This window comes from Manis javanica, chromosome 2, assembly GCF_040802235.1.
Source record: "Manis javanica isolate MJ-LG chromosome 2, MJ_LKY, whole genome shotgun sequence".
NCBI classification, from domain to species: Eukaryota; Metazoa; Chordata; class Mammalia; order Pholidota; family Manidae; genus Manis; species Manis javanica.
The window spans coordinates 51085057-51100963 of record NC_133157.1 but is presented as its reverse complement, the minus strand read 5'-3'; the positions used below and the strand labels follow the sequence as shown (position 1 = coordinate 51100963).

General features: G+C 38.7%; 1 protein-coding gene across 18 annotated transcripts in view; it reads right to left on the bottom strand.

Annotated features, from left to right (window-relative positions):
• Positions 1-15907, bottom strand: part of BNC2 (basonuclin zinc finger protein 2) — a 429408-nt gene that overhangs the window by 130857 nt on the left and 282644 nt on the right. For all 18 annotated transcript variants that reach the window (XM_073228467.1, XM_073228463.1, XM_073228464.1 and 15 more), the window contains one exon: positions 13960-14195. In XM_073228467.1, the coding sequence (XP_073084568.1) occupies positions 13960-14195 (236 nt within the window). The remainder of the gene's footprint in view (positions 1-13959; positions 14196-15907) is intronic.

Below are 15907 nucleotides of genomic sequence, written 5' to 3'. Positions count from 1 at the left end.
CACACACGTGTATTCACACACATGTATAGACACACACACACGGAATAGTACTTAGCCATAAAAAAGAAAAAGTATCTGCCATTTGTGACAGCATGGATGGATTTTGAGGATATCACACTTACACGAATAAGTCAGAGAAAGACAAATAACTGTATGGTTTCCCTTATATGTGGAATCTAAAAAGCAAAAACAATACAAAAAAATACAAAACACCACCCAGACTCACAGATACAGAGAATACACTGGTTGTTGTTGAAGTACAAACTTCCAGTTATAAAACAAATAAGTCATGGGGATACAATACACAGTATAGTGAATATAGCCAGGAATACTGCATTAATTTCGTGTGGTGACAGATGGTAACTAGACTTACTGTGGTGATCATTTTGCATTGTATACAAAAGTTCAATCATTATGTTGTACATCTGAAACTCATAATAGTGTATGTTGATTAAACCTCAAAAAAATTAATAAATAAGATATACTCAACCATCTTGACTTTCTAGTAATATAAAATAACACGAGGGAGAAAGTACATTTACCTTTCATGAAGAAACCCAAACCAATGATTTTGACAAAAGCCAACTCCTGACTAAAATAAATGTCATAGCAAAACATATTTGACCTGTAGCATAGGAAAACCTAAAACTATAAGACACTTCTCAGGTCTAGACAACTGTAACTTATACTCAGGATACTGTTTGGGCCCTTAAAGTAATATGCTCAAGTGAGTAAATCATGTATAGAAACCCTATAGCATAGAATTCTTTAAAGCTCCTTTTTAAGAAGTATTCTCCTTGCAAGGGTGTGCCCCTTTCAGGTCCCAGATACTTTTCCATATGGAAAATACAATGCACTAAAGCTTCCACTTGGTGTCTTGAAAAACATTTATGAAGAAGTTTTACTGTACATTTTTGATAATCTTGATACTCCAGATATCTCTTTGTCAAAGTTATCCCAAAAATGTGAACCTCAGAAATCATAATTTATATTAACAGCCTGGGTCCAGTTGGAAAGTGGAACAGAGAGAAAAGGACAAAGCAGATGGTGCCAAAATCTGAGACTACTTTTCTTAAGAAGAACCTGCTGGCACCTTCTTAGTTACTACACACATATTTTACTTATGAGTCAAATAAGCAATCAGGTAAATTAAAATGCTGTGCACTAAGGGAAGGAAATTAACAAAGGGAATATAATTAATTCCAAATTTGATGTTATTTTAAGAGGCACCATAATTTAACATTAATATCCACATTTTAATTGGCTCAATTACTCCCCAAGTGGTATCAGCAATAGCAATTCCACAGAGATTTTCTTGTTTTGAGTGAGTGACTTCATGGTAGTTTTGCAAAATGATCTTGATGAGGTTAAAAATGATCATCTTTGGATTCTCACTAAAAGGAAATTTTAAAATAAGTTTTTATTAATGTGCCAAAACATTTATGAACTAACGAATTGAAAGGAAACACCTCTTCGAGGCTTAATTTCTAAGATCTAATAAATAGGTGGGCTTTCCATAAGACAGCAAAATCTCTTAATTCAAACTACAATAAATGTTTTAGTTCAAACAGCAGGGGCTGGGCTGAAAATTAATTTTGTTTAGTCAGTCATGTATTGGGAGTTTGAATTAATACAACCAAGAAAGCCATGGAACATTTAAAATTCTTTAAAGAAATTAAAAATTTCTTTTCATGAAAGTTGGAAATACAGCTAAAGAGTCTATTTGCATATAACTCATTATTGCACTAAGTATTATGTACTGACCATTAGAAAATGTACACTACTGACCTCTGTTCTCCTTTAGTTTAATTTGAGCCCCAATCTCCACTAAACTGAGAGCTGTAATAGAGGAGCATGGTGTCTATCTTTTCACAACTTGAATATAAGAGGCACTCAAGTAAATATTTTTTGAATGAATACATTTTCCTGAACCCTCAAAATAGGATAAAAGAACACAACATAAAGGAAAATTGTGACCTAGTGGGATTTTAAACAAAGACTGTATGCTAAATAAACAGAATACATGAAATTATACCTCTTAAATTAGTAATAAAGGGTACCAGATACTTAATTTCCATTCAATACCTTTAACTTGCCTATAAGTTTTCTGGATTTACCCAAACAAATCAGATGTCTCAATTTATTTTCCTTCATTAAAAATTAATATGAATAACAAAACAGGCAATTTTCAATCTGCACTTGACCCTCCTACCAAACAACTATTCAACACAGGTGTTTCTGTAACTCAGAAACAATCCACAGCGACAAGAAATTAATCTGAAATTCTCAAGTTTGGGGAAGTTAGAGAACTTTGCAAATAAGCAAATCTTTGCATTTAAAAATTTTGCTTCAGTATACTAGACTTTCACCTAAGGGCAATTCATGGCTGGAGAAAGATTTCTGTTTTTGTATTGAAAATAGAATTAATTAAACATATGTTTTAGACTTTTCCTTAATCCAGACTGACCTGCTCACTAACTTGAAATTCTAGTGTTTTCTCATACCATATATGAAAATATGCATATTATGGTCAGGTACATAAGTATATGGGGCTTTCTACCTATAAAATTAAAACAGAGAGAAGCATCTGCTCTCTAGAACACCTGAAATTATCTAAAATTGTTGAGTCAGTGTAAACCAAGTATTTCTCAAATCCTTAAAATGATTTTTATAGTTGGCTTTTCAATAGCCTTATATTAGAGGGTTGTCCCTATCAGACACAAGCATAATTGACTACAAAAAAGTGTAAGTAAGGGCCTCTAATGGTCTTGTTTAATTAACATGTTAAACTTCACCATCTTAAATTCCATTTCTATGATTTTAAAGGAAGCTTTACTAAGTCAGTCTCTTGACAAGAGCATTCAGATTGTACAGAAAGCTACAAAGGCATTAATGACATTTACCCCCCTAATGAGAGCTGTTCACTTCATGGTTTTTCCTTGCTATTCCTCAGGACAGACACTAGCACCTCATTGAAAGATCAGTGCTGCAAGGGAAAAAAGGCCCCTTGAGACATCTCAGACTTGAGGAAAAGTACTAAATCAGGTGATGCCATATAGATGACATGTTTGATTCTGAGGGGTTCTTAACTCACCCTGTGGCCATGGATTTGAGGCAGTTAACACACAGTCAATCAAAACCCTCCCCCACTCCCAGAAGACAGGACCGTCCTCTCCAGTAGCAGGCACAGAGAAGGCTAGGGAGAAGGCTAGGTGCCCTAGGTCTGGCAGGACCCAAATGTCTTGTACTGCTCTCAGTTAATCTCCATTGGCGTGTGGCTGCATAAGTAAAACACTGACCTTTTCACCTAAAAGACCACAATTTGAATCCAACATAAAGTCACCGGAGGATCAATAGACAGAGGCACTCATATTTTAAAGCAATAAAGCACTGCAAAAGGGAAAGGGAAAAAAGTTTTTTACCGTGCTTTTGGCCACAGATTCAACCGTTTCCCTGGCTCAGCTATTATGAATTGGATCTCTGATTCAGAATTGAAAAGCTCCTAGAACTGCCCCTATGGATCTCAAATCTGGCACAAGTCCATGGCTACTGCAAGGCAGACATTCCCTCACATGTCAATATGTGGAAAAGCAATCCCTGCTGGTAGAGTGACAGCTGACTCAATGGAATATTCTCAGCAGGAACTCTAATTCTGACAGAGATCACAGGACACAGAGACAAGTAGCTCTTAATTACTCTTTCAAGGAGAATTTAAGTGTATTTTGTTGTTAATTTAAAATTTCTAAACATGGGTGCATACTTAAAAAGAGGCAAATGAATGAACTAATTTAAGGTATGTCCCTGGCTACCTAATTTTGTGTCTTATCAACACACCATAAAATAAGCAGGCTTAACATTAATGGGTACTCTAAAGACTAAAACCTATAGGACTCTATTGTTTAAAGGTCAAATTCTCTAAAGCCTGGCCTAACCTGACCATAAGCCAACATCTTCAGTGGTCTGTGTTCCAAACATTCTCCTGTTTATTCCATAAGGAATCTGAAAGAAAGGCCTGCTGGGCAGTCCTCCTCCAGAACTGCATCGTAAAGAGGGTGAACAGGATGCCCCAGAGTCTTCGAATTACAACATTTACTCAACTGCTATTTTTAAAATTGAAAAAGAAAAAAAATCCACAGTAGGAAAAGCATATTAAAATAAAAATAGAAAATACAGTAACCACATTACTCATACTAACTAGAAAGCTGCCTGTGATACTATTATTATAGCTTCGTTAAAGAGGGAAAATTACATGAGAACAAGGAAACCAGGGGAAAGCATGTCCTTGCAGAGAGGACCTTTGGTTCTCGAAGTCTCTGAAAAACGCTTTCCTGGGGGCTACTGGTAAGACACACACACAGTAAACTGAAAATGAGCTTTGGATAGAAAATGCATACCAGCCAGTATCTTGTCTTATTTTGGGGCTTTATGTATTATGGTCTGATGTAGCTGTGCAAGACACACCACTGCCAAAATGCAGAACTATCACTGTCCAATCTACTCTCCATGTCTCCCCGTACCAAGTTTACCTTGACTCAGACAGAGGAAGGGAAATGGACAGATAGAACATGACAGGTCATTCAGTGCCACCAATAAGCGAAAACACATCCTTGACAGCAACAGGACCTTAATGATTGGTTTATGAAACAGCTGTTCATGAAGTCACTAACCAGTGATTTGTCTTTTTAAGTTTGAGGGTTACAGCAACCAAAAGAATTATTAGCTACTCCCTTAGAAAGGGATGGTGATGCAAACATAAGGTGAATCAAGAAAAGCTTCTCAGCAATAGGCCCAGGCATAGCCTAACCACACTCCCCTAAACCACAGCTCAATGCTGCTCACCTAACTGAAATACAACTCTCTCCTATAAACTTGTTCACAGCTCTTCCTAACATAGCCTTCTTCCTGTATGGAAGAATGTTCATTCTATCCTTTATACTATGCAACAATATCTTTGTTCTTCCTTAAGAATCTCCTCTTTCAACAGGTCTTCCTAGAGTAATTCAGTTTGGCAGTGGTCACTTTAATTCTACTAGCAAATGTATTGGCTCATGTTCTATTTTCTGATTGCTGCTGGCGTTACCTGAATGGCTATTGTACATGAATCAAAATAAGTCTATCTTTATTTATATTTGTCCCATCTGCACAGATTTAGCAAGAGCTTCCACATGGATCCTCATCTCACTTTCTACATGATTCCACATATGAATATTTGAAATGTAGGTCACTCAAAAGAAACAGATGGTAGACTAGGGCTGGGTCTTGTGAGCCTTCCCACGACTCTTTGATACACCGTAACAGATTTCAGTTCTTGTGCAAGGCCCTCTCATCCTCCACCTGCCCTTTCCGTCAGACTGGGAAAAACATAGAAAGCACACAGTAACTCAAATAGAATACGTGGACATGTAGAATCATAAAGCTTCTGAGGCTTTACAAACTTGAGGGTTGTCGGGAGCTGGAAGGCTGGGAAATCTCTCTACTTAAGGAATTAACATTTACTGAGTTCTACTATGAATTTAACAAATTACTTCCCTTTATCCTCAAAACCCCATTCAAAATTTCCCATCAGAAAAAGGAAGCTCATGGAAATTACGTACTTTTTGCAAGGCTAGAGAGCTAATTGGTAGTAGAACTTAGGTCTAAATTCAAAGCTCAGGAGCTTTCCACTTCAAATTCAACACAGAGTATATATGAGTTCTGGAGATCATAAGGCTTAATCAGTGTCATCACAAAGAACATCCATTTCAAGTAAATCTGAACTGGTTCTTATCAATGGCAAATGGCTAGAGAGCTGTGGGCTCATTTTTGCTTCTCCTGCGGAATACAAAAACCCTCTCTCTGTGCCCCACAGACACAGGTCTATTTCAGCAGTCTCTACATTCCATCCTGGAATCTGCTGAGCTATCTATCTCTACTTTGCAAGGGTAAAGAGGAATATTTTTATTCTAACTCTGAGCACAAAATATCAAGCTACGTCCTTGGATAGAAGGTGTTTATTTTCACTGCTGTTCAAATAGAGCTCTGGCAAGGGATCCAAAATCCCTGTATTCCACCTCTAGCTTTGACCCTGCCTGAGGCCTTCAGCCGCAATAATTTTAAAACCAGGGACAGCAGTCTCTGAAACTCACTCTCTAATAAGAAGGCTAGGAGAGAATTGCTGGGGTAGTGTCTGTACAGTGGTCCAAGCACTCTGGAAAATAGACACCATTAATACAGTGCCCTGAACCATCTACTTTTTGTATATCCCTGCCCAAGATAGGGGGATCTTGACCATTCAACCTTTGATCCTTCTCTTCTGAAAAAAACATTCACATATTGTTGACATGATGCAGAGACACCTCACATCACGGTGGTGATGACCCAATCTTTAGCTGCACTCAAACAAACAAGCCCTCTCCTGTGTCAGTGCTATGGGTCATCTATACATTCCTATAGTTGTGATCATACACCTCGCATGATTTGTTTATAGTTGCTTCATCCATTAGAGTGAGGGCCTCCTGAGAGATCTTCTTTAGTATACTCAGCACACAGTAATTAATCAATAAAATTTGCTATTTGAAGGACTACCTAATGAATCTATACCTAGATCCATTCTTCTTTCTGCTCCAGACATTTCCTAAAAATCTGCAAGGTCAGGTAATTCCCATAAAAAAAAGGTTGTCTGTTCTAATGGGGTGAAAACCTAGACGCTCTGATCATTTTAACAAATTTATCAACTAGTCATTCATTCTGTGCCAGGTGCTTAGAAGGGTAGTGGAAGAGTTGATGCAATAGAGAAATGCAAAGGTAATAAAATGATAGTCATATATGGAACAAGTAACTACTTTTTAAAATATCACATATGTATACTCACACACAACGTACTAATAAAAATAAGAGTGCTGTGGGCTAGTTACTGCACTAAGTACTGTATAAAATATCATTTCATTTAACCTATATAGGTATCATTTCATTTAACATTTTATATAAATCTTTCTTTAACCTAAGAAACATAAGCTAAGTATTTTATATGACCTATCTACGGTAACAGAGCTATCAAAAGGTGAACCAAGATTCATATCCAAGTCTGTCCTACTCCAAGGTCCAAAGTCTTTGTGACTATACTCTCCTGTCTCTCATTTGTAATCAAGTATGTACTATGTACATATGTACATGCTGGTTTATGTGTGTAAGTATTTATTATTTATTTACAATTGAATAGTAGCTACTCTTTACCTGACTGCTTGGGAAGACACTCTAAGAGACCAGGTAAAGCATAAAAAATCCAGTATATTTAAGGCTACTTTGTACACAAAGGTCTAAAATGACCTGGTTGGCAACAGTCTATAATAGTCTATATCAGCATCTTTTCCATCATGCTAATAGTTAGCATTTAGTGGAAGCATAGCAAGTGGCGCTACTAAATGCTTTCTATGCATCATTCATTTTACCTTCACAATCAGCCCATGAGGCACTCTTAGTATCCATGCTTTAAGGTGAGGGAACCCAGGCTTAGATAGATAAACTCATGGGCCTATTTTCAGATATCTACTAAGAACTGGAGCCCAGATTCAAAGCCATGAACCTGCCTTAACCGCATCACCATGCTGCTCTAGCTTCTCCTGGTGCAAATGTATAAAAGGCAGGCAGATTTCCTACTATTCCAGCACACCTGGAATGGGGCACTGACCTGTGGTACAGAGGACAGCTGAGAGTGGCTGTTCAGCCTGGGACTAATGTTCTAGCTACCCTCCATCACATGGCCCCATTTAGATATAAGCTCTGATAAATGACGTGTGGGAAAAAGTGACCCACTCTACCTTGGGTCCTGGTCCATAAAAACTTCCCACACAGATCCTCCACCCTCTCTCAGGTCTGCCACCTGGATGGGAAGCCGAGGCCCCAGAGAATAACAGTGGCTCTAAATTACCAGAGAGGCTTGAGGAGATCAAATCAACTCTGGGAGGAAAACTTTCACCAACTAGGAATACTGACTGGTTCCTCCCTATAAGAGGGAGAAACAAACTCCTATTGTATTGGGTGACTAGCATTTCAGTAAACAAGTGTTTACTTTATTAACTAAAGCATAAAATGTATTTCTTATCTTTTCCTGAGCATCTGACACCTGCAGAGAAACACGTTGTCATGTGATGCGTCTCTGCTGTAACTGGCCAGAGTTAGGCTCATACATAGATATGAGTGAAAAATCCCGACTTGAGTAGGAGTTTACAACATGCTTTCATCTACATTATTTCATCTTTTTGCCATTCAAAAGCAAGAGAGGCACAAGGGGTTATATCTCCATATTAAAGATGAAGAAACTACGGCTGAGAAGGGCAAGTTTTTCCATACTCCCATAAATAATCAGTGGCAGTACTGGGACTTCAGCCAAATCTTCTTACCCAATATTCAGTGCCCCCTTTACCATCCAACTTGATATCCTTATGCGGACCCAGAAAAAAGCAACTTCAGTTCTGCCCACCCTCTCTGCACGTGACATAGTTTAGATCTTAGTAATTAGGACTAAACCTTTGGTTTTTTACAGTCAATTACAAAAGGCATGTATCCCTGAAAAGGTAACTCAAACCAGAATTTGTAATGAATGAAGCATTAATAATAAACATTAAATCTAGAGAAAAAAACTTAGATCATGGAAATGAGCAAGCAAAGGTAACCTGGAACAGGACAGAATATCAGGAAATAGCCATGAAAAGCAACACAAAAGAGGAACCAATTTCTCCTAATTTGGCCTAAGGTCAGGTGGAGATGATTTGCCACTGAATACAAGAGAGATTTGCACTTAGTCTGCCAGTTAGGAATCTCAGACCTTCTATGTCCCCCAAACCACACTGCTCTGATGCTACAAGATTCTCATAAAATATATTCTGGAAAGTCTTTAAAAAACAAAACAAACAAACAAAAACACTGCCCAGAGAATCAGAGACCCACGCTCGAATCAGATTTCAAAACTTCCTCCTTCCAATATTTAGTAAGCACTATCATGTGCCAGGCTGGGTACTGGGAGGTGGATCACTTTGGTGAACAAGAAGTAAATGGCTGTTATCCTCATGAAACATATAGTGCATCAGCTGTGCCAGTTAACAGTTTCTGTGATCATGGGCAAGTCACATAAGCTCTTTGTGTTTCAAGTACTCCAAATGTTAATTCATTGGCAATATCTACAAAAGGACGATGGAATAAGAGGATTCAAAGAGCTAACATATGTGAACTTGCTCCGCAAAGGGCTGTTTAAGTACAAGTGTTTGCTTAATATTGATATTTTCTACCACATGGTTACCACAAAACACTTATTCTACACAGACCACTAGCTAGGGGGTGTGAAGCCTTGGCTTCTCTGCTTACTGTCTTCAACCGCCCACAGTGGCTGTTAGAGTTGTTAGTACCCCGAAGCCTGCAGAAAGGCCCTTGGACCAACTGAAGTTATCGGCTATTGCAGGACTTTTATGGTGAAATATCAAGCTATACCAAATGAAGCAGGTTTCTTTACTCATTCATTTAACAAATATTTATTGAATACCTTGCCTCTGTGGCATTCCCTAGTGAGGAAGCCAAGAAAAAAACATTTTAACAGTTGACTTAATTGATTGATTTTAAATTGGATTGGAGCTTGGGAGTGCTGTGATAGACCTACAATGGTTAAGCTGGATAGAAAAGGTCTCTGTGAAAAAACAGGACTTTGGCTGATACTTTACTAAAGGGCAAGAAATTGCACAGGCCAAGAGAAGAACAGGGAGGCCACGCAGAAGAATCCACATGTGCAAATGCCCCAAAATGAAGAAGAGTTGAGTGTGTTCAGTAATTGAAGACTCCTGATGAGCATGACAGGAAAAGGCTATGAATTGGAAATGCTGGTGGAATCCACTTACCTAATCTCACAAACCACTGACAGCCTTTCGTACACTAATGTGTATCTTAAGGTTCTAAGAGAAGGATCCAGAAGGGTATTCCTCCCAGTTCTGAAGTGGGACCTCTGGAAGACTAATGCCCCCAGAACTCTCCAGGAAATGTTCTTCTAAAGTGCTGATTGTTCTATTAGTTCTGATTGTTTCGGGAGACAGGTGATTTGAAATGTGCATCATTGTTCATCCTCTCACAAGGCTGCTGACACCTCAGCTAGTTATTCAGAGGGTCTGACATGGTTCTCTGATTCTGGCAGGGCTCATTTGCAAATGAGATTTCCATAGACAGGCTGGTGAATGAGCCCAAGCCAGGCAGTTACACATTCAAACAGGAAAGAGACTGTATGACAACTTGATTTTTTAAATGATTAAATTTAATAGTGATAATAACCTATATTCTTATATCCTAGGTCAAAGGCAGGGAATATGGGGAAAAACAGGATACTGCTTTTATTAACTGTCAATAAATATACCATGAATATTTGACTTGAAGTAGGAACTACTCTTCAGTAGTAGAAAAAACACCTATGTTTCTTCATGCATAGATTTTAGCATCTAATGGCATATTTCCATTTTGTTTTGTGGAACTATGCCTAAAATTTACCTCACTTTTTCTGTACTTTGTGAATGAACACTTTAATTGGTACATAGCAGAACGCTGGGTTCTTTACCTTTAAGATATTAGCTGTATTCTGGAACCATTGTAGTCCAAGTTATGCTCTGCATTTTACACCCAACTGACTAGGTTATGAATTACAAAGATAATAACATAAGTAAAAAGTAGTTTTCATCAAAATAGTACAAGATATTGCCAATATTTTAAATGAATCTGTGGTTTCACTATCTTCTTCTGTCTCCCTTTTCCTATTAATAGTGCTTGCAAATGATACATACATGTATCATTTCATACATATTTGAATATTGCTAGCATGTTTCATATATGCTTATAAATGATAGTTTAGAACAGCCTGTACATCTTTTCCCCCACATTCAAAATTTCATAATCAGATGAGACACCTGCTAATTTTACACATTCCAAAGTATCTCTGAAACCAGGAGTAGCTGTATATATATAAGGGATATAGGTTTGGGCCCAGAGAGAATTAAATTAATGTCCTGGCTCCACCAGTTCAACTTACTGTACATCTTTATTTGCCCAGTAAGACAATCTATAGCCAACTGCTAACCAAGTCGATATGTGGTAACACTAACAGCCACCCTAACTTGCCTTGATAATTACTCTCCTTTAACTGACATAATATTCAATATACTGTTGTTGAGAGCAATATTGCTAAAATTGATGCCTTGAGGGCTACAAGACAATTGAGTTTTAGACAGATAAAATGACTTGTACACTAATAGTGCATTATAGGGTCCTACAACCTTTGGACACACATTTTATGGGCTCCTTCTACAAAAATATTATATATAATTATATCAATGGCATTAATGTATACCTTATCATTGCTACATATAATTTTCAAAATATTGGCCAATAATCAAATCACAATGCTTTAGAAGAAAAGGGTTTATTTCTATAGCCTAGCTCTTGTTTTTTCTTGTTTTTTTTTAAAACAAAATGAGCATTTTCTCACTACATGTAGGTTCTATATCCTTCAGTCTCTTTTTTCCAAAACAAAGAACTACTTTCATAAGGAACAGATGATAAATGTTGAATGACAAAAAGCATCATTTAAATAAAATCTATATCACATCAATCCTATCAATAAAACAAGACAGAAACTAAACCTAGGGTTTCTCTAATGTAAAAATCATCTATGATTTTCTTAAAATGTCAATTCTAGACTCTGGAGAAACAGATTATATTAAATTTGAAGTTTTGTCAAAACCTACATTAAATTAATGAAAATTTATTATAACTTAAGTATCTTCTTCAAATGCAGTATTTCATCCCAAATTATGAGAAGTTTAGTTTATTGTTTTGCTGCATTTTCCTCTTAATTTCTCTTGCAATTTTGTATCTTTAAACCCTGGGACCTCCTACAAAGAGATACGGAGTATATTTTCTATGCTTGCCTTAGAATTGTGGTGAAATGTTAGGGGAAAATTAACATCTGAATAGTAATTTCAAGTAAAATGAAAAGCAGGCAGTAGTCAAGGCAGAACATTAGGACCATACCCCAAAACATCCAGCAGGGTCTCTATTACTATCATCAAATGCTACAGTGACCTAGGTTGTATTGGTGGCAAATAATCATTGTCATGCACACACGTCTATTTGGACAGAAAGAGACCATGCATATGCTGCAGGTATCCTAGGCAAAATATACATGTAGAACTGAAATACAGCACTGATGACAGAACTAGGTGTCAGAGTGGTGGCCGTGAAAATGGTACCAGATTGGAGCATATATTTTAAGTTTTGAATAAAGTAAAGAATGCTTAGCCAAGCTAACAATTCCATTAAAAAATGTGCAAGAGATTTCTTCCTGTAAAATGCATCCTAAATGGACATTAATAATTATATTATGGGAATGACTATAGAAAGATGTACCACTGAATGCATCTTGAGGCCAATACAAGCAGGGATAAGGAAACTGGTCCCATGCCTTATTTTTCCTGGCCTCTCCCTCCTGGACCTCATGCACCTTCAAGTCCCCTGATCACCCAGGACTTAACTTTCCATTCACCCCACTGAAATGTCCCCATCCTCAGGCAAATGAGATAATGCTTGTGAAAGTCTTCTATACACTAAAAACATAATATATAGTTATTCCTGTTATCATCATCATCTCATCTTCTGTGGGCCAAATTTTCTGTGCCTTCCAAGTTGACATCTCACTAAACTGAGACATGATTCAATGCTAACTAAGACAGTTGCAAGAGCACACAGGTTATTCTACCCTCCCTCGTTCCCGGCTTTCACTCACCATCTCGCCTCTGCTCGCCTGCGTGGCTGACACCTGGAGGTATCACACAGGAGAATGACAGGAATGTGTGTGTGTTTATGCCAGGTTAAGCGAGGCGGAGGCTTGAGGCCCACCACTTATCACATACCATGCTGGCAGCCAAGACTTTGCACACAGCACAGGGTGGTTTGGGGAATAAACAAGGCTGGCAGAGCCAAAAACTAATTTTCTTTGAAAAGGCCAACTCTTCCAGTATCATCCCCATAAGAAATTGCAAAAATCACTTCAGATTCTACCTTCTCCAACTGTGATCTCCTTTGGCAGGAGGGAGCACTTCTTCATCATCCAGTGTAGTCTTTTTGGGTCCTGGGGTCTCCCAAGATGCTGTTTTCAACATTTACCCTTCAAGGGTCGCGGGAAGACAGATGGCCATAAAAACATTTCAGAGACAAAGTACACAGTGCAAAACGACTAATGACATATCACTGAAAATGACAGGGAAAGTTGGGGAGGTTTTGTGGGGTGGGAGTGGAGGCTATGGGCCTCCCAGAAAAGTCTAAGACCCTTACCAGATCAGAAGTGCTACTGACACAAAGGGGCTCAAGCTGGAAGAACAGGTGCTGTGAAGGCCAAATTGATAAGTATGTCTGCATGTTTTGGAATGTGAGGGTTTGCTGGTTATAAAAGCAGAGAATTCAGAGATTACAGTTCTTCCTTTGATTTGGATAAAGAAAAGCAGTAAATAGTGAGGGTACACAGACAACCAAGAAAACGCCAAACGAACCAATCACGCGTGTGTGAACCCTACTACCCAGGTGAAGTGTCATCGGATTTTCACACATCCATCACTCACCTTGGAGCCCTCCCTTTAGCACGGCTACTCTAAGACTTTCTGAAGAAGCCCACATTTTAGGGAAAGAGAGTGGAACTCAAAAAGATGCAAACAAAGCAACACTAGGCAACAGGCCACTTTTCCCTTTTTCATGTACAACACTGAGGCCCAATGCTAGCCTGCAGGACACAGCTCTTTTCTTCCAATTCCCCAACAAGCCTACTGAAAGGACCACTTTAACCAGAAGCAGATGTGCATGCCTGGGCCTGTGAGGGGCAGAAAGGAGACCAGGCTTGCCACAGCTCTCATCCAGGCCCTCCAAGAACTGGCCCCGGACACTAGCCGCAGCGTCCTCCCCTACCTGCAGGATGTACCCCCGGACGTAGTCCCGCAGAGTCCAGCCCAGGCCATGCAGGATGTGCAGCACCTCCTCCTGCTTCAGGACACTGAAGAGACGGTCCAGCAGAATCTTTAGCCGCACGGGCACCGCTTGTGTTCCATAGAGCATCAGGCTGCTGATGTCGAACACCACGTTGGACTGCACGATCTCCACCTGGGTGGGGTGGTATAGGTGCTGCGTACTGAGCTTATCCAAGGCTGTGGTGGTCCCATCAAAGTTCCACAGGTGGGTGGGAGTAAGGAGATAAAGGGAGAGAACAGAGAGAAAGAAAGTAGAAACAAGTTACTGGAAGTTATCAGGACTCCATCTCTACTGATGGATGGATCATAACCACAGATGTTTAAGCAAGATTTTGCAACCTAATTTTCTTCCCACCTCCCCTGTTTCACCTTTTAAAAAAATTCAGTGTGTGTATAAATTGCAGACAACAGCTAATACAAAACACATTCAACTTTCAGAAAGAGAGCCACTGAGGATGTTTCTAAATCACTGTGGCTAGCTCTAAAAACCTGACTAGTTAATTTGCTAATTGAACTATGGGCTCAGTCCAAGTTACCATAATGTCCCCTTTTCTTCCCCACTGAAGAATAAACAAACAATTCACAATTCAGGCCGTATGAGTAGGCTCAACCAGCATCATTCATCTGAGAAAGATTCATCCCATATAATACCTGAATGGTTTAAAGAGAAAGTGGAGCATGTTCTTCAGATTAGAGTAAAAGGCCTAATTTGAGGGAATGGGGAAAGCTATCATCTATGTTGAGGGCTAGTAATTCAACTCAAGTTAAATTAGATTAAGGAAGATTATCCCAAAATTTAGTTCTCTCAATGTGCCCTCTTGCTGTTCACCTATCACAGTTATTTAGTTTCAACATTATATAGTTTCATATATAATAGCATTTGCTGGCATGTCCTCTAGAAGTTATTCGGGAGAAACCAAAAAAAAAAAAAAAAAAGAAAAAGAAATTCATGTTTTATTTAATCACTTTATTAATAAGTCTCACAAGGGCTTCAGTTTCAGATGAAAATAAGACAAGAGTGACTGAAATCAAAGTTTGAGAATTTGTATATTTCAGCTCTGTTATCACAGTACAGAAAACAGAGGATGACCATTCTCAGAGCAACTGCTTTTAATGAAATGAATATTTCAACAAGGCCTTTTTCTCCTCCATGCTAAGATATTACAACTTTCCCCTAGATCTAAAAGCCAAGCAAGATAGTACATTCTAGTCGCCATCCTTATCTGAGCTACTGGGAACCCTACTGCAGGCAACGTAATTACATTTTTCCTCAGTTTCTCTAAAGCAAACAATTAACATGGTGTAATCTACAGGGCTCAAAGAGATGCTGAAAAAGATGACAGAGATAACAAATGAGAGGTGCTTTGAGCTCCTTAAGGGAACACAAAAGCTTTAGATCAACTGTCAGAAATTATACATGTAGGAGCTTCCAGAGATTAAAAAAGGTAAGCATGTGAGCCTGAAAGATGGCCATCTGCTCTCATGAGTCAGGCAAATAGATAACAACAACCAGGCTCAAATCTTCACCATACCTGAGGGTACCCAAAGTTTCTGCACACTCTAAACCACTGCCTGGTCCTTCTCAACCACTCCTCCTATCACCACAGCCCGTAACAGAACAGGCTGCTGTACCTGTGCACTGCAACTCCTATCTTCATACACCAGTATTTCTGCATATTAACTCAGTTATTTAAAAGTGCATGCACACATATGCATTTTTTAGTATTTCAAATGTATTTTTTCAGGGCTCCTCCTCCACTCTCCTTTCCTCCTGACTGGTGGCCACTAGAGAGTTCACGTACTCTTGATAAATTGCTGTCTTACATCCACAGCGTAAAGGCCCTTATCATTTACCGCTGGCTTCATTCAACACATTTACTCCCAGGAAT